This window comes from Cebus imitator, unplaced genomic scaffold (genome assembly GCF_001604975.1).
Source record: "Cebus imitator isolate Cc_AM_T3 unplaced genomic scaffold, Cebus_imitator-1.0 Scaffold341, whole genome shotgun sequence".
Lineage (NCBI taxonomy): Eukaryota > Metazoa > Chordata > Mammalia > Primates > Cebidae > Cebus > Cebus imitator.
In genome coordinates this window covers 127370-146617 of record NW_016107656.1, presented here as the reverse complement: position 1 = coordinate 146617, position 19248 = coordinate 127370, and the positions used below count along the sequence as shown (strand labels likewise).

At 43.7% G+C, this 19248-nt stretch overlaps 2 protein-coding genes across 2 annotated transcripts in view; one reads left to right on the top strand and one right to left on the bottom strand.

Annotated features, from left to right (window-relative positions):
- Positions 1-9414, bottom strand: part of NUP43 (nucleoporin 43) — a 21189-nt gene extending 11775 nt beyond the window's left edge. The window contains exons 1-6 of the mRNA XM_017505739.2: positions 9226-9414; positions 8785-8907; positions 7567-7644; positions 5795-5975; positions 2294-2429; positions 327-478 (exon numbers count right to left, since the gene is read on the bottom strand). Coding sequence (XP_017361228.1) covers positions 327-478; positions 2294-2429; positions 5795-5975; positions 7567-7644; positions 8785-8907; positions 9226-9345 — 790 coding nt within the window. The 5' untranslated portion in view covers positions 9346-9414. The remainder of the gene's footprint in view (positions 1-326; positions 479-2293; positions 2430-5794; positions 5976-7566; positions 7645-8784; positions 8908-9225) is intronic.
- A 2569-nt stretch (positions 9415-11983) lies between these two features.
- PCMT1 (protein-L-isoaspartate (D-aspartate) O-methyltransferase) overlaps positions 11984-19248 on the top strand; it is a 54412-nt gene continuing 47147 nt past the window's right edge. Inside the window, 1 exon segment of the mRNA XM_017505737.2 lies at positions 11984-12754. Within this exon segment, the coding sequence (XP_017361226.1) occupies positions 12526-12754 (229 nt within the window). The 5' untranslated portion in view covers positions 11984-12525.

The following is a 19248-nucleotide window of genomic DNA, read 5'->3' as shown; positions in this document are numbered from 1 at the left end:
TTAGCCGGGTGTGATGGCACATGCCTAAAATCCCACCTACTCGGGGAGGCTGAGGCAGGAGAACTGCTTGAACCTGGGAGGCTGAGGCTGTGGTAAGCAGAGATGGTGCCACTGCACTCCAGCATGGACAGGAGTAAAACTCTTGTCTCAAAAAAAAAAAAAGAAACATGTTAAAGAACTTAAATGTCAAGTAAAAAGAGATTAGATAATTATTTAAATTAAAAGCTATCATGTAAAATGATCCACGTGTGCCATTATGAAAAGGTGCTTATTATATGTCATATAACTCGCCCAATAAAAACTTTCTGTATCTCCACAATACTTACTTTCAGCTTCATGAGCCTTCAGCAGAGATACAGGCATAGTACCTTGTCTAACATCCCAAATACTCAACATTCCATCTTGGCCACCAGTAGCTACAACATGCTGTTGGTTGGGATGTCTATCAACGCAGTGGAGTGGCACTCGGTCCCCAGTCCTTTTGCGGAAGATAACATTGACATCAAAATCAGATAATTTATCTTTGTGTAACACAAGAAACATGGTTTTTTTGTTGTTGTTGTCATTTTCGAGACAGCGTCTCACTCTGCCACCCAGGCTGGATTGTGGCACTGCAATCGAGGCTCACTGCAGGCTCGAACTCCCTGGGCTCAGGTGATCCTCCCACGTCAGCCTCCTCCTGAGTAGCTGGGATTACTTGTGTGCACCATCACGCCTGATTAACTTTTTGTAGTTTTGTAGAGATGGGGTTTCTCCATGTTGCCCAGGTTGATCTTGAACTCCCAGCCTCAAGCGACCCAGCCACCTTGGCCTCCCAAAGTGCTGGGATGACCAGCATGAGACACTGTGCCCAGCCTGGATTTTTCTTTTTTAAGAGAAAGGGTCTTGACCAGGCTTAGTGGCTCATGCCTGAAATCCTAGCACTTTGGGAGGCCAAGGCAGGTGGATCACTTGCGGTCAGGAGTTCAAAACAAATCTGGCCAACATGGCGAAACCCCATCTCTACTAAAAATACAAAAACTAGCCAGGCATGGTTCGTTTTTGTAGAGACAGGGGTCTCGCTATGTTGCCCCAGCTGATCTCAAACTTCTCACCGCAGGTGATCCTCCCAAAGTGTTGGGATTACAGGCGTGAGTCACCATGTTCAGCCAAGAAACATGTTCTATATGGTAACTAAACAACAACTTAGTGGCTGGAGCTACTGGCTGAATCTTTTTTTAAAATTTGAGACCGAGTTTCATTCTTTTTGCCCAGGCTGGAGTGCAATGGCGCGATCTTGGCTCACTGCAAACTCTGCCTCCCTGGTTCAAGTGATTCTCCTGCCTCAGCCTCCCAAGTAGGTAGGATTACAGGCACATGCCATCATGCCTGGCTAATTTTTGTATTTTTAGAAGACACGGGGTTTCACCATGTTGGCCAGGCTGGTCTCAAACTCCTCCTCAAGTGATCCGCCTGCCTTGGCCTCAGAAAGTGCTGGGATTACAGGTGTGAACCACCACGCCGGGCCTGGCTAAATCTTAATGATGCCAAAAAATGAACTAAATTAGATATATTTCCAAATAGTACAATTGTGAAAAAATTCAAGGCCACAATTATTCATTCTCACTTCAATGTGGACACATGGAATGAAGGGTAATCTGATGGTAAGATGTACAAATCACATTTCCACTTCTTAGTTTTTTCTTTTTTTTTTTAAAGATGGGGTTTCTCCATGATGGCCAGGCTGGTCTTGAACTCCTGACCTCAGGTGATCCACACACCTCAGCCTCCCAAAGTGCTAGGATTACAGGTGTGAACCACCACGCTCGGCACTTCTTAGGTTTTTAAAAAAAATCATATATCAACTGTACTAAATATTATTTATCATCTTATTTAATGCTTAGTTTTTGTAACTATTTTTTCAGTGTGACACATTCTATTTTCTTATGAGAAAAGGTTGTACACCTAAAAGGGGAGATTTCTGCTTAGAAAAAAAATCTGGAATTATATTTTTCCCCTAATCATTATATCTGGAATATATTTTATCCATTAAACAATCATTGAAAGAGCAGAAATAAGTTCTCCACAAAATAATACAGACTTCAAAGAGTAAAGATTCTGAATCACTATAACAAACAATTACTAAATGAAAGTAGTGTCAACCCCATCAAGTTATGCTTTCTCTACCAAATTTAATCAGGGATCACCCTCTTAAAATGTGATTAAAATACAATATGGCTTAAAGCCAATTGCTATAAACAACCGAACACATTAATTTTGGATTACATTACTGAAATTACAAATCAATACTTACAGTGACAATATCTGAGAAGGCTCATTTCCTTGTTGTCTGAAATCCCATATTTTCAACTGTCCAATTGAATTCACAGTAAGAATCTCAGGAGTTCGAAGAAAGGTTACAGCATGGAGTGTACTACTATCTGCATTGTCTAAAAATTTTAAAAAATCGTAATATGTGTTAATGAGTTCCTTTTTTCCAAGAAAATCTTAAATCACACTCCTTTCATGGATTGCTATATTACAGATACAATTTCCAGTAACTCATAATTTAAATTTCTATAGAAAAGTGCACGGTAATGTACGTTTAAACGGATTCTCTTTGGATGGAAAAATATTACAGGACATCTGAGCTGTTTTGTTTTTCTTTTTATTTTTTTGAGATGGATATTGCTGTGTCACCCAGGCTGGAGGGCACTGGTGTGGTCTTGGCTTACTGCAACCTCTACCTCCCGGGTTCAAGTGATTCTCGTGCCTCGGCCTCCCTAGTAGCTGGGATTACAGGCACACACCACAACGCCTGGCTAATTTTTGTATTTTTAGTAGAGACAGGATTTCACCACATTGGCCAGGCTGGTCTCGGACTCCTGAGCTCAGGTGATCCACCCACCTCGGCCTCCCAAAGTGCTGGGTTTACAGGCGTGAGGCACCGAGCCCACCCTTGAACTGTTTTCGAAATGGAAGGCTGAGTTTTCATACATTCTTTTTTAACTCTCAAGATTGTTACCCTGCATTTCTGAGAGAGTTGTTCAAGCTCCCCTAAACACAATCTTATTTCCCACTAGTTCCTGACCTAGAACTTCCCTTCTATTGGGCCAAACCCCAGTGCTTTCTACAGAGCTCATGCCAACCTTGTATTATTCTGTAGACTCATCCAAATCTACTTATTTTCATCCTCATCAACTCTCGCCCTCTCTATGAAGTCATTCCTGATTGTTATAATGGTCCTTTTGTTGATTTCCTGGTGTTTAGAACTTATGCCTCATAATTTAACATATACTTTACAGACTTTAGTTAGTGCCACTCCTCTACACTGCCACCAGACAACAGTCATTAATTAACAAATAAGTGATGTTGCCCAGTGCAGTGGCTCACGCCTAATCCTAACACTTTGGGAGGCGAAGGCAGGTGATTCACTTGAGCCCAGGAGTTTGAGACCAGCCTGGACAGCATGGTAAAACCTCATTTCTACAAAAATTAGCCTGGCATGGTGGTATGCATCTGTGGTCCCAGATCCTTGGGAGGCTGAGGCAGGAGGATTGCTTGAACCTAGCAGGCAGAGGTTGCAGTGAGCTGGGATCATGCCACTGCGCTCCAGCCTGGGTGACAAAGCAAGACCTTGTCACAAAAAAAAAAAAAACCTCAACAAAAGTCAATGAAACTGAAAACAGAAAAAAATAGAGTAAAATCAGTAATACCAAAAGCTGGTTCTTAAAAAAAAAAAAAAAAAAGTAATGCAATTAAACTCAGAACTGAAAGCCGTAATAAACAACACAAAAGGCTGGGCACGGTGGCTCACACCTGTAATCCCAGCACTTTGGGAGGCCAAGGTGGGCAGATTACATGGTCAAGAGATTGAAACCATCCTGGCCAACATGGTGAAAGCCCATCTCTACCAAATATACAAAAATTAGCTGGGAGTGATGGTGGGTGCCTGTAGTCCCAGCTACTCAGGAGGCTCAGGCAGGAGAATTGCTTGAACCTGTGAGGCGGAGGTGGCAGTGAGCCAAGATCATGCCACTGCACTCCAGCCTGATGACAGACTGAGACTCCGTCTAAAAAGTAAATAAATAAATAGGCCGGGCGCGGTGGCTCAAGCCTGTAATCCCAGCACTCTGGGAGGCCGAGGCGGGTGGATCACGAGGTCAAGAGATCGAGACCAACCTGGTCAACACGGTGAAACCCCGTCTCTACTAAAAATACAAAAACATTAGCTGGGCATGGTGGCGCGTGCCTGTAATCCCAGCTACTGAGGAGGTTGAGGCAGGAGAATTGCCTGAACCCAGGAGGCGGAGGTTGCGGTGAGCCGAGATCGCACCATTGCACTCCAGCCTGGGTAACAAGAGTGAAACTCCGTCTCAAAAAAAAAAAATAAATAAATAAACAAATAAAACAAAACAAAAAATGGACTAATGGGCTCAATTCCTAGCGATTCTGATTCAAGAGGTCTAGAGTGGTGGACAGTTAAAACTTCTTCAGGCACGTCTTACTGAAGCATAGTTGAGAACCAATACACTGAGTTTGCCACCTAAAAGATGTAATCTCTGTGATTTTGCATTATAGACTCCTTGCAATCTGGCCCGTTTACCCTTCCCTTGCTTCGTCTTTCATCTCTCCTGCATAAATATCTAAAGTCGGGTCAAACTATACTTTTTGTCATTCTCTGAAGGTCTTTATTCTGCCTCTGGCCTATTCCCTTTGTCTAGCATGCCATCTTTTAGTATTACTTATGGTCTAGAACCTAGAAAAAACTATTAATTACTACCTTTTCCCAGATGCTTTATCTGATAATCCCCTCTGGCCAAAGAAAAAAAAAAAGGTTTCTGTCTCCTCTAGTCAGTCATTTGTACTGGCCTCATCAATATACTGTCTTGACAAAAGGATCCTGTGTGTGTGTGTGTGTGTGTGTGTGTGTGTGTGTGTGTGTGCACGTGCACATTTATATATATATTTTTGAGACACAGTCTGGCTGTCACCCAGGCAGGAATGCTATAGTGTGATACTGGCTCACTAAAGCCTCTGCCTCCTAGTTTCAAGCAATTCTCATGCTTCAGCCTTCCGAGCTGAAGGGATTATAGGCGGGTGCCACCATTGCCAGTTAATTTTTGTATTTTTAGTAGAGACAGGATTTCGCCATGTTGGCCAGGCTAGTCTTGAACTCGTGGCCTCAAATGATCTGCTTGTCTTGACTTCCTGAAGTGCTGGGATTATAGGCATGAGCCACTGCACCAGTCCATGTATTTTTATATCCCTCAATCATTTAACATTGTGTTTACTTTTGAGACAGGGTCTTGCTCTGTTGCCAGGCTGGAGTGCAGTGCTGTGATCTCAGTTCACTGCAACGTCTGCCTCCTGGGTTCAAGCAATTCTCCTGCCTCAGCCTCCCCAGTAGCTGAGACTACAGGTGCGCACCACCATGCCCAGCTAGGTTTTGTATTGTTGGTAGAGACGGGCTTTTACCATGTGGCCAGGATGGTCTGGATCTCTTGACCTCGTGATCCATGCTGCCTGACTGTATTTACTTAGTACATCAGAAGTACTCAATTACTCTGTGAGAGATGAAAGAAATAAAATGACTTTTCTTTTTTTGAGATGGAGTCTCCTTCTGTTTCCCAGGTAGGAATGTGGCAGTGCCATCTCAGCTCACTGCAACCTCGGCCTCTCAGGTTCAAACAATTCTCCTGTCTTGGCCTTCTGAGTACCTGGGATTACAGGCATGTACTACCACACCCAGCTAACTTTCGTATTTTTAGTAGAGATGGTTTCACCATGTTAGCCAGGCTGGGATTCTTCTTACCTATGGTTCTTACAGCTTCCTTGTGATCAGCTCTGAAGAGATTTATTCGACCATCCTCTCCAACTGTAACAATTTCTGGGTTGTTACACACAATACCTGTACATGGTGCACTGCTATAGGAAGGACTGCCGGGGCCTGTGTGGTAGTGAGCTGTAGTCCATTGCTGGTTGACTGACAGAGTCTAGGCATCAGAAATGAGGATACTATTAAAGAAAGTTTAAGGAACTGGCCCTTCTTCCCAACAGGAGTATCTTTAAATTCTGACTCACACCCTTCTAGAAGAATAAATCTCTCTTTTTCCCTTTAGAGTAATGAAATCTAGAAACTACTTCTATCAAAGTTCTGTATACTGAGGTTGGGCACAGTGGCTCACGCCTGTAAACCCAGCACTTTGGGAGGCCAAGGTGGGCGTATCACCTGAGGTCAGGAGTTCGGGACCAGCCTGACCAACATGGAGAAACCTTGTCTCTAAAAAAATAAATAAATAAATAAAATAAAGAAGTTCTGTATACTGAATTAAATTCAAAAGGAATATTGTTTAATAATGCCCCACAGGCCGGGCGCAGTGGCTCAAGCCTGTAATCCCAGCACTTTGGGAGGCCAAGGCGGGTGAATCACAAGGTCAAGAGATTGAGACCACCCTGGTCAACATGGTGAAACCCCGTCTCTGCTAAAAATACAAAACATTAGCTGGGCATGGTGGCGCGTGCCTGTAATCCCAGCTACTCAGGAGGTTGAGGCAGGAGAATTGCCTGAACCCAGGAGGCAGAGGTTGCGGTGAGCCGAGATCGCGCCATTGCACTCCAGCCTGGGTAACAAGAGGGAAACTCCGTCTCAAAAAAAAAAAAAATAATGCCCCACAGTTACCTCAAACTACAGTAATGACATCATTTAGGGATCAAGCAGTTGGATGTTCAAAAGCAACTGTTTATATTCTTATGGGAATGAACCTACATCTAAAATATAAATCTCTGGCCCACCACTGTGGCTCATGCCTATAATCCCAGCACTTTGGGTGGCAGGTGGATCACCTGAGGTCAGGACTTTGAGACCAGCCTGGCCAACATGGCAAAATCCCATCTCTACTAAAAATACAAAAATTAGCCAGGTGTGGTGGCACCTGCCTGTAATCCCAGCTACTTGGGAGGCTAAGGTGGGAGAATAACTTGAACCAGGAGGCGCAGGTTGCAGTGAGCGGACATCACGCCACTGCACTCCAGCCTGGGTGACAGAGAGAGACTCTGTCTCAAAAATAAATAAATAAATAAATAAAATAAAACATAAAGCTCTTATCGGTTTTTGTAAATGACTCAACAAAACACTTAACATGAACTGGGTCTTGATATTTACTAGGCATGTCTATTAGAAAGGTTACCTTTGGCTGGGCGTGGTGGCTCACACCTGTAGTCCCAGTACTTTGGGAGGCCAAGACAGGCGGATCACCTGAGGTCGGGAGTTCAAGACCAGCCTAACCAACATGGAGAAACCCCGCCTCTACTAAAAATACAAAATTAGCTGGGCACAGTGGCGCATCCTTGTAATCCCAGCTACTGGGGAGGCTGAGGCAGGAAAATTGCTTGAACCCAGGAGGTGGAGATGGCGGTAAGACGAGATCATGCCATTGCACTCCAGCCTGGGCAACAAGAGCAAAACTCCGTCTCAAAAAAAATTCACTTTTCTATTTTATTATTATTTTTTTTTCCTTTTTTTTTTTTCCCTAGCAAACAATATTCTGTCAAAAAAAATTCACTTTTCAAACTAAAGTTCTTTACCTGGTTATTTGGATGGTGAAGGAAAACTGTTACACATCCTGTTGATGAAGCAGTGACAATTCTTTCCTGGTCAAAAAACTAAAGAGAAAATTTCTGCTTGCTGAAGATTCAGAAAAATTAGTAGGGAGGAAGTCCATTTGTTTATTTAACTTGATTAGTAGTAAAACTTGCAACAATTTTGAAAAGTGAAGTCTATGAGTGCTAAGCAAATAAATAAAATGTGTTAATGGAGCTGAAAGTCCAAACTGCCATACAAATAAGAGTATTTTATTTTTATTTTTATTTTTTTAGTGGTGATCAAAAATAAGAGTATTTTCATAAACAATATTTTTTTTCTAAATACATTCACTTACAATTGATTTAATTTGGGACCAGCACAATAAAACCTTTGAGAAATTACAGGCTCACGCCTGTAATCCCAGCACTTTGGGGGGCCTACGTGGACCGATTGCTTAAGCTCAGGAGTTCAAGACCAGCTTGGGCAACATGGTGAGACCCTGTCTCTACAATAATACAAAAATGAGTTGAGCTTGTAGGAAAGCAGAGGTTGCAGTGAGCCAAGATCAAGCCACTGCATTCCAGCCTGGTTGACAGAGTGAGACTCAGTTTCAAAAAAAGAATAAAAATTTTAAAAAAGAAAATATCTTTCCTAGGGCTAGGTAGCTTTCTGGAGAATAAAATGCAGGGACTCTCCACATCAGGATTTGAAAACTTAATTTCATCCCCACCACTCACTACTGGTTTTGAGACTTTGGCCAAGTTAAGCTCTCTAAATCGTGGTAAATCTTTAAAACGGGAGTACTAATCTCTACTTAGGGAGTTGTTATGAGAATTCAAAAAACAAAATGATGTAAAACCCCCTGCACAGTATCTGTCACATAGAACATGCTCAAGATATACTAGTCTCAATTTTCTCATTAGTAAAACAAAGATAACGATACTTGATTCACCGGCATGCAACAATAAATTAACTTTTGTAAAGCTCCCAAAACGGTAGTTAGCACATAGCCGATGGTCAATTAATAAAAAGTATGATTAAATCTGTATCCCCTTTCCCCGTCCTTTTTCTGCCACTAAATGACTAAACGATGTCGGGCAAATTCTAACTTATAGGGCACTCAGTTTTCTGTAAACCAGACAACCTCTACGATCCTCTGCTTGTTTACATGTATTACTCAGTACTTTCAAATTTAGTTTTTGCATACTACAAACATTTACCTGTAAATCCATTATATCACCATGGTGTCTGATATCACACAATAACTGATGGTCTCCTTCAAACCCTCCATCAGAGTCCAAGTTTCCAAAATCTCCAATAGACCACAGTGCAACATAATTTTCCTGTAAAACAAAGAGTTTTGTCTTGAGATGACATAAACGTCATCTCTCGGAAAACAAAAGTTGTCCTGCTGTCAGAAAATCTTGCTCCAAAACATTTCAAACAAATGGTATGGTGAGTTTAAAACGCAATGAGATACAAGGCTCAGGCACACCGGCACCGGCTCTGAGCTATGGGGTAACCGCGTCTGAGACAGGGGTCCCGGGGACCTAGAATTGCGAGAAGAACCAGAAGGTGGGAGTTGGCGCGCGGGCGGACAGGGGTGCAGCTCAACCGGAGAAAGGGAGGAGGAGGTAGGGGCTCCTTATCAGCAGGGATACCTCATTGTCCCAAGATCCCGTAGCAAACGTTTCTGCGGTCTGCAAACTTCCCGGAGGCAGCGGTCGCCAGCGGGTCTTGCTGATTTTCTGAGACACAAACTTCGCATAAATTTCCTCCATGCCGAAAGCAAACGCAGCAGGTACTGCGAGAAGCAAGCACAATGCGCGCCTCTCAGCCCCGCCTCTTCCCGCGGAGCTCTGATTGGATGGGACTATAGGAGGGAAACGGTGGCTGCAGAGAGTCAATTCTCGTCGGTAGCCAGTGTGGGAATAGTCAGCATTGCGAATTGGGAGAACGTAGCCTGAGAGACCCATCTCATAAAGGAGCTCTGAACAAAGGCAAGAGCGCTTTGGTCTTTGAGCAGTAGGACTTGCTGCTAATCTGCAATATCAGTATTTTCTAGTGTTCAGTAATTGTTCAGTGTAAAATTTAAGAACAAAAATAGAAAAAAATCAATGCAGTAGAAAAAAAACAGTGCAGTAGAAACCACACCTAAGCAGTTGCAGATCACTGCGCAAAGAAAACGATTCAAAAGTCCTTACTCATGTAAGTACCTCGAATAAAGTGCCAACGTACTATCCTAAATCTCTCCCTATAGTTTCTCAAACAAATACTTTGCTTCAAAGTTAATACACACTGTCAAAGCCTGGAGTTGGAATTCTGAAGACTCCAGTTTTAGCTCTTTTTTTTTTTTTTTTTTAAGACGAGGTTTCACCATGTTGGTCAGGCTGGTCTTGAACTCCCGACCTCAGGTGATCCACCCGCCTTGGCCTCCAAAGTGCTTGGATTACAGGCGTGGGCCACCACGCCCGGCCTCCAGTTTTAGTTTTGATGCCAATTGCCTAGCTTTGGTCAAGTCCATTATGTGCATGATTAAGAATGAGGTTGGTGATATCTATGGAAAACGGCCCAGGAATCAGTTTTCTAGGTTCCTCTGTGCTTTTGGTTGCACCTGTAGTATTTTTCCCATCCTCTTTGTTCCTCAGAATCCTGCCTATCCTTCAAGGATCTGCTATTTCCTGTACGATTTCCTGTACGATGACCCCAGCCAATGTTGATCTAAACCAACATCGCTTTTTTTCAAGACAGAGTCTCACTCTGTGGCCCAGGCTGGAGGGCAGTGGCGCAATCTCAGCTCACTGCAACCTCTGCCTCCCAGGTTCAAGTGATTCTCCCACCTCAGCATCCAGGGTAGCTGGGACTACACGCCGACACCAGCATGCATGGCTGATTATTGCATTTTTCTGTAGAATCGGGATTTCGCCATATTGGCCAGGCTGGTCTCGAACTCCTGACCTCAGGTGATCCACCCTCCTTGGCCTCCCAAATTGCTGAATTACAGGCGTGAGCTAGCACTGGATATCTAGAGTATTAATGGCATATATTTTAGATATTTTCCTTCCTTCCTTCCTTCCTTCCTTCCTTCCTTCCTTCCTTCCTTCCTTCCTTCCTCTTGTCTGTCTCTCTCTCTCTCTCTCTCTCTGTTTCTCTCTTTCTCTCTCTCAATCAATCTCTTCCTCTCTCTCTCTCTTTCTCCTTTGACATGGAGTCTCGCTCTTCCCCACGCTGGAGTGAGGTAGGGCAATCGCGGCTCACTGCAACCACGGCCTCCCGGGTTCAAGTGTTTCTCCTACCTTAGCCTCAGGTAGCTGGCATTACAGGCGCGCACCACCACGCCCGGCTAATTTTTCTATTTTTAGTAGAGATGGGATTGCACCATATTGGCCAGGCTGGTCTCACACTCCTGACCTCGTGATCTCCTCGCCTTGGCCTCCCAAAGTGCTGGGATTACAGGTGTGAGCCACTGTGCCCTGCGGTTGGTTTTCTTGAGATGCATATTCTTCCCCCATCAGAATGTAAATCCTATTGAATCCAAGAGGTATAACTTATTCATCTAAAAAGATGAACCTCCTTTACACTAAAGATATTCATAACTGTGTGTTGGTCGTTTCTTTAAGAAGGGCCATGTGCTTGTTTGCTGTTTTATCTGATATTGGTAGTCCTACTTCACAGGGATAATTTACAGAAGCACTGCGTGTAAATCCAATCCGTCTGGGTCAGCTTTAGAGTTACCAGGTTCCTACCAAGGATTTGACTTTTTTCTTTTCTCCAAATCGAGATCATCAAGAAGTCTCCAAATAGAAAGATGAAATGGAAAATTTTAAGTGGGTTACAGCCCCAAATCGGCAATTTTATTCATGTTTAATATTGAAGTAATATTGTAATACTGAATATTGTTTTGCCTGTAGTTTCATTGATGGTCACAGAATCCCAGAAAATAGGTAATGTTGATTTTGGATTGGAAGCAGGGACAGTGTCACAGTTTACAAAATAAGGTAAGAACTAGAATTTGAAAATTGTACTGACATAGTGGCACAGGTGACAGCTTTGTTTCCTTCTAAAAGATTACTGGACTAAATGATGGCTGGATTCTGTCAGTCTCAGTTCTAATTAGGAGTCAGCGATTTGCACGCGACAAGCAATGGTTCTCGGTGAGCTTCTCACTCATGGTCTTGCAGAGCTTATAGCAATAAACCCATGGAGGAATTTGTGAGGTTTAACTAGGTGGAAATGCACACTTAAGTCGGCAGTAACACGTTCACTAAAGACATACTGGTATTTTTTAACCAATCGCAACTCTTTACGTTCGTATTATTCTAGAGGAGCAAAGCTTTGCCCCCACCCCCAACCCCATGTTCTGGTATTCTTCCACTCTCTGAGAGCTTTAGAACCAGGGTTCCAAAGTCTCTGCTTAGCCTAACAGTGACGTGCTTGTCACAAAGCCAGAGGCCGGTGTCCTCGGGTTAGAGAGGGGCTTTGTCCTTCGGTTTTATTCTTCTTACTGTATTATTCGGGCTCCACCGAACCAAATATGAGTCAACTGGGTTGGGCGAGGTCGGACGGATGAAGCCCACCGTCTAGCAATCTGTACACCTATAGGAGCAGATCCGCCGCGCGAAACAGCTGACCCAGCGGCGACTGCAGAATCACGGGCAGCGTCGGCACAGATCTACCCCACCATCCCGCCGTCCAGCTCGCTGACCCGAGACGGAGCCTGAAATGTGACTGATCAGGCTGCAGAGCCTGGCCGCAGGGCAAAGGCAGTGCAGTCCGAGGCCTCAGACAGGGACACGCAGAAGCGGCGGTGGCGCTGACTCAGCCCGGCCTCCCTGCAGTCCACGGGCAGCTGCAGCAGCCACAGGCGCGGGCGGCTGGGCCACACACCTCCCCCGCCCTCAGCCCCACCCGGCCACACCCTAGGCCGCGCGGCGTCACAGAGCGCATGCGTGCCGCGGGGGATGCCGGGAGCGCGCAGTGGCGGCAGCGGCGGCGACGGCAGTAACAGCGGCGACTACAGCGGGGACGCGAGCGGGGCGGTGACGGTGTGGGAGGTGGTCTCACTCTTGGGGAAACTGCTGGGCACCGTCGTCGCGCTGAAGGTGGTTCTGTATCTGCTCCGAGTGTGCTTAGCGATGGCCTGGAAATCCGGCGGCGCCAGCCACTCGGAGCTAATCCACAATCTCCGCAGTAAGTGCCATCTCCGCGCGTTGTGGGGCAGTTGGGGCAGGCTGGGCCTGGACCGAGTCGGCCTGGACCGAGTCCTCCTGGGCCGTCCGGAACGTTCTGTCTGCCTCCGCGCGCCTGCCGGTAGGCTTCGGCGCAGGGTTGCCTCCGTAGTCCCGTATGGCGTGAGCTTGCAATCGCCTCCCTCGGGACCTGTCAGTCGTCGACGACGTGGACTAGAAGGGGAGAAAAAGAGCCAGGGGCCGCTGCTGGTGGGGGCAGGGGCAGTCGTCTCCCTACAGGCCCTGCGGGAGGGAGTGCAGTACAGGTGGTGCTGCTGTCACTCGGGTCCGCGTCCGAGCCCGGCATGCGAGGGGCGTGCCTTCGGGGTGGGAGTGTGTGGGCTAGGCCTTATAGAGTGAGCTGGCGCTCAGGAGACGCCACCTTCGCCCCCTGCATTTCTCATCTTCCCCCGCCTTCATAATCAACTTCGCTGCAAGCTTTCCCTCTAATGCAGCCTCCCCCGCCCTCCGTTTTTTCCCCGGGAGGGAGATGCCACCGTCTGATACAGGCGAGGGGAGGAAGATGAGAGTATTGCCATTGCAGATGCTGGGAGAAATTTCTCGGGCGGCTGTCCAGTGGAAAGCTCCGTGGGGGGCGGAGAAAGAGAATCAGGGGATGCTGTTCCTGAGTGACTTGTATTTCAGGAGCCTTTACAGGTCCTGGATCAGCAAAGGGTTGTGTTTGTGGTTCTAACTTTTTTCAGGGCTACCACAGGCTTTAAAAACCTTGTGTGGAGTTTCTTTATACCATTCTTTTTAGTTATTGTATTGCTTCCTCTGATGATAATTTTAGGGTGGGATGAGTGCTGTGTCAGTTTCTTTTTTTAAACCGAAATATAGTGTCCCCGTTTTGTTGGGAGACTGGAAGGGTCACAGTCTATAATCTCTTTGGTCAGAATTTATAGCACTTTTCCTTGCTACTAACTTTGCATAATCATCTTGCCACATGGTATTTTTAATTGTCCTGTGTTACTTAGCTTTTCATGTGTTTGTCTTATCTCCCAACTCAATTTGTAATCTCTTTAAGGGCTGGCACGTTTTTTTTTTGGCTGTGCTCGGTGGCTCATGCCTGTAATCTCAGCATTTTGGGAGGCTGAGGTGGGTGGATCACCTAAGTTCAGGAGTTCGAGACCAGCCTGGCTTAACATGGTGAAACTGCGTTTCTACTAAAAATACAAAAAATTAGCCGGATGTGGTGGCGCGCACCTGTAATCCCAGCTACTTGGGAAGCTGAGGCAGGATAATTGCTTGAACCCGGGAGGCGGAGGTTGCAGTGAGTTGAGATCTGCCATTGCATTCCAGCTTGGGCAACAAGAGCAAAACTCTGTCTCAANAAAAAAAAAAAAAAAAAAAAAAAAAAGTGTTAGCATCTAAACCTTCACCATGGCCAGGCGCGGTGGCTCACACCTATAATCCCAAAATGTTGGGAGCCTGAGTGGAACAAATTGCTTGAGTCCAGGAGATAAAGGCCAGCCTGGGCAACATAGCAAGACCCCATATCTTACAAACCACCACAAAAAACAAACAAACAAAAAACCTACAAAAATTACCCTGGCATGGTGGCACTCCAGTACTCAGGAGACTGAAGTGGGAAGATCACTTGAACCTGGAAAGCAGGGTTTTCAGTAAGCCAAGGTCACGCCACTGTACTCCAACCTGGGGGACAGTGAAACCCTGTCTCAAAAAAAAATAAACATCCTTTGTTACCAAACACTAAAGACAGTTTTCACCTTACGTATTGTCCCTCCACCAAAAAAAAATTCAAAATGACATATATTAAGTACTGGCCGGGCGGTGGCTCACGCCTGTAATCCCAGCACTTTGGAAGGCCGAGGCGGGACGGATCATGAGGTGTCGGTCAGGAGTTAGAGACCAGCCTGGCCAGCATAGTGAAACCCCATCTCCACCAAAAATACAAAGATTAGCCGGGTATGATGGGACCTTGCACCTGTAGTCCCAGCTACTCGGGAGGCTGAGGCAGGAGAATTGTTTGAACGTGGGAGACGGAGGTTGCAGTGAGCTGAGACCGCGCCATTGCACTCCATCCTGGGTGACAGAGTGAGACTCCGTCTCAAAAAAAACAACAAAAAAAGTACCAACCAATGTGCCAAACAGTATTCCTAATTTCTCTCAAGTCACCTTTGTCTGTCTAGCATAGATTTAGGCATATTATGGACACTTAATGGGCATTTATGGAAAAAAAAAAAAAAGAGATGACTATTAAGTTCTTAGAGAAGTTTAAAGAAAAAAAAAATTTTTTTTTGAGCAAGAGTTTTGCTCTCGCTGCCCGGGCTGGAGTGCAGTGATGTGATCTTGGCTCACTGCAACCTCCCCCTCTCGGGTTCAAGCAATTCTCCTGCCTCAGCCTCCCAAGTAGCTGGGACTACAGGCATGTGCCACCACATCTGGCTAATTTTTTGTATTTTTAGTAGAAACGGTATTTCACCATGATAGCCAGGCTGGTCTCGAACTGCTGACCTCAAGTGATCCACCTGCTGCGGCCTTCTAAAGCACTGGGATTACAGGCATGAATCATCACGCCCGGCCGAGATGTCAATATTTTGTCAAGCATTTTCAGGTTCATTTTATGGAATGATGCTTGATTGGAAATGGACATTTATGTGCTGCAACAGTGGTATGAAGTATGGTTTGGGTTCTCATGGATGGCACATAGGCTCAATATGTTGTAAATTTTTTATAAAATCCCTTAACATGATCTCAGTGCCCTATTGCAATATGTGTACTTGAAAGATTTTGTACACAAATTGTCATTAAGTAATTTTCCACCAGTAGGTTATCATAGAAGGCACTTGGCTGCAGCAGAAATTTGTAATCAATCAGGCTCTTAAATTCTCTCCTTTTTGAGCCAAATTGTGGTAAGCCAAGACTAGATCTTTTCTCAGTGGTTTCATAATCACTTTAAGATAATTGCATTACCGTTCTTAAGTTGAAATTTCTAAGGGTGTTTTTCTGTCAGAAGATTTAACAAGGACAATTATTTAACATACACGGATGTACGGATGTTGATTTTTCAAATATTTAGTTTTATACTAGATTTATGATTGGTAAGAGGAAATTAGAGTAGCAAAGTTGTTTGGCCTCTTTTGTAACACTTGTGCAACTTCAGTTTCACCTTCTTGCTGAGGTAATTCTAGCTAATAGTTTTATTTATTAACTGACCATACAAGTAATAGTTGGTAATGTGAAAATTGCAATTGACATAAAATTTGAAAATATTGCCTTCCTTCCTCATTATTCTACTGTGTATATTCTTCCTAAATTAAAGGATTTTAATTGAAATCTTAGAAAAAGGTGAAAATTGTGATTATATTGATGTTGAAATGAAAAGGAGTCTGCTTACTGGAAGAGGAAGGAAATTACAGTTTTTATTTATTTATTTATTTATTTTACTAAATGAAGCTTAATATAATTTGTTAAGAATATTTTGTTTTCCTTTTGTATTAGAATCCATCATAATAGCAATATGGTTGTATGATTTCATAGCTGATGCATCATTTATAGACTGTTTTAGATGGTAATGGTAGATTTCTTATGTCATGGCTTATAACCACTCTTAAGTAATTTTTTTTTTTTTTTTGGAGATGGAGTTTCACTCTTGCTACCCAGGCTGGAGTGCAATGGCGCGGTCTCGGCTCACCACAACCTCCGCCTCCTGAGTTCAGGCAATTCTCCTGCCTCAGCCTCCTGAGTAGCTGGGATTACAGGCATGCGCCACCATGCCCAGCTAATGTTTTTTGTATTTTTAGTAGAGTCGGGGTTTCACCATGTTGACCAGGATGGTCTCCATCTCTTGACCTCGTGATCCACCCGCCTCGGCCTCCCAAAGTGTTGGGATTACAGGCTTGAGCCACCGCGCCCGGCCTCACTCTTAAGTAATTTAACAGTGACTAAAACTTGAGCATGGTTCAAAATCTCCTGGATCAACTGCAGAGCCTTTCAGAACACAGATTGCTGGAGCTTGAGAATTTGTATTTCTAACAGATTTGTAAGTGGTGCACTGCTGGTCTACGGACCACATTTTGAGAACCAGTGACATGTGGCATTTAACATTTGAAATGTGGACAACTGAAGAACTGAAATTCGGTTTTATTTTAATTAACTTAATGAAATAACCACATGTATCTAGTAGTTACCATATTGGTCAGCATAGGTCTATAGAAATGAAAAATAAAATTTTTATGTTTATGGACTGGTGATATACTCTTGAAACAAATTAGCCTAATTTAAAACAACTGTGAATCTGCTTAATCCAGGGAATGTGACATTTAAGTAATGCTTATATTAGAGTTTATTTTCTACTTGTATTAATATAATTTCAAGCCAAGGTAAAATTTAGGAAGGTAGCATGAGTAGGTGAGGTAATGTTCTGGAGTAGGGGTATTTAAACCAGAGGGTTTGTGGGAGGTTAAAGGATAGGCTTCAAATGCTAGATAGTCATCCCTCCCTTATTACATGGTTTTGCTTTCTGAAATTTCAGTTACCTCAAGTCAACTGAGGTCTGAAAATATTAAATGGAAAATTCCTGAAATAAGCAATTCATAAGTTTTAAATTGTGTCCCATGCTGAGTAGCGTGAGGAACTCTCTAGATGTCCCACTTCATCCTACCCGTGACATGAATCATCCCTTTGTTCAGCATATCCATGCTGTCTGCACTACCTGTCTGTTAGTCACTTAGTAGCCTGTTTGGTTAGCAGTGATTGTCACAGTATGACAGGGCTTATGTTTAAATTATTCTTATTTTACTTAATAATGGACCCAAAGTACAAGAATAACGGTGCTGGCGTGTTATTATACTTGTTATATTTTATTATTCATTATTTTTGTTAATCTCTTAATTGTGCCTAATTTATAAATTAAACTTTGTTATAGGTATGTTATGTATCGGAAGAAAATATACAAATGGTCCCTGACTTAGCAGTGGTTTGACTGACAAGTTTTTTACTTTACTGGATGTTAACCTGGCATAAAGGGACATAAACCTGCTATAAGTCAAGGAGGACCGAGTATGGTGGCTCACACATGTCATCTCAGCACTTTGGGAGACTGAGGCAGGAGGATTGCTTCAGTCCAAGAGTTCGAGACCAGCCTGGCAACATAGTGAGAATAACATTTGTTATTTTCTCTACAAAACATAAACAAAATTAGCTGGATATGGTAGTACATGTCTATAGTCTCAGCTACACGGGAGGCTGAGATGGGAGGATCATTTGAGCCCAGGAGGTTGACGGTGCAATGAGCCAAGATCATGCCACTACACTTAGCGTGAGTGATGGAGCAATACCTTGTCTTTAAAAAAAAACCAACATGTTGAGCCACTGTATGGGCTGTATGGACTTTGGTACTGTGTGCAGTTTTGGGCATCTATTAAGGGTCTTGGACCGTATTCCCTGTGGATAAGGGGGAACTACTATACTGGACACTGAAAACAATTGTTCTTTTATCTGTTTTTACTTGTAAAAATAATTTAGTCCATTCCCCTAATGCATCAATTATTTCTACTTATGTTTCTTTTGCATTCTTGATTTTGTCATTTTACATATATAATGTTTATAGAATTTGTCATTCAGTCAGCTGATATTTGAGTGGCTTCTATATGACAGGCACTGGGGATATAGCAGTGAACAAAACAAACATCCACTCCCTCTTGTAGCTTCTAATGGGAGCAGCCAAGTATAGTATGTCACATGATAAGTGACAAAGTAGGAAGGGAGGACAGAGTGTGTGGGGCAGTAGGTTTGTAGTTGTAGAGAAGGCCTCAGTAAGGTATCGTTAGACCAAAGATTTGCTGGAGGAATTGATACAATCAGGCAGGTAGACTTGGGATAAGCATTCCAGGCAGAGGAAGTAGCAAATTCTGGATTTGGATTTAGGGTTTGGGAGAAAGATTAGAGGATTCAACACCAAGGTTTTAGCCCTTGGCAACTGGAATGATTTGCCATTTTCTGAATTGGAAGTGGTGAGTGAGTGAGCAGCCAGGGTTATTCTGTGAGGAGGGGGAATGTGGGAAATCAGGAGTTTCTTTTGAGGAATGTCAGGTTCTTATAAGACATGTAAGTGGAGATCTTTAGTAGCCATTTGAATATGCAAGAATTATGATTATTTGGGTTTTTGTATATTAAAAGCATTTACTTTTGTAAATAATGAAATCGTTTTCTAATTCTATTTATAGAACCAGTTCTTAGCCACTAGTAGGTGTGTAGGTGTTGTTAATAGCAAAGAGCATTTATTCTTTCCTTTCTTTCTTTTTTTTTTTTTTTCTTTCTTTCTTTCTTTCTTTCTTTCTTTCTTTCTTTTCTTTCTTTCTTTCTTTTTCTTTCTTTCTTTCTTTTCAAAAAATTCTTCTGTTGCCCAAGCCGGAGTGCAGTGGCGTGATGTTGGCTCACCTCAACCTCCTTTTTCTGGGTTCAAGAGATCCCCCAACCTCACCCTCCCAA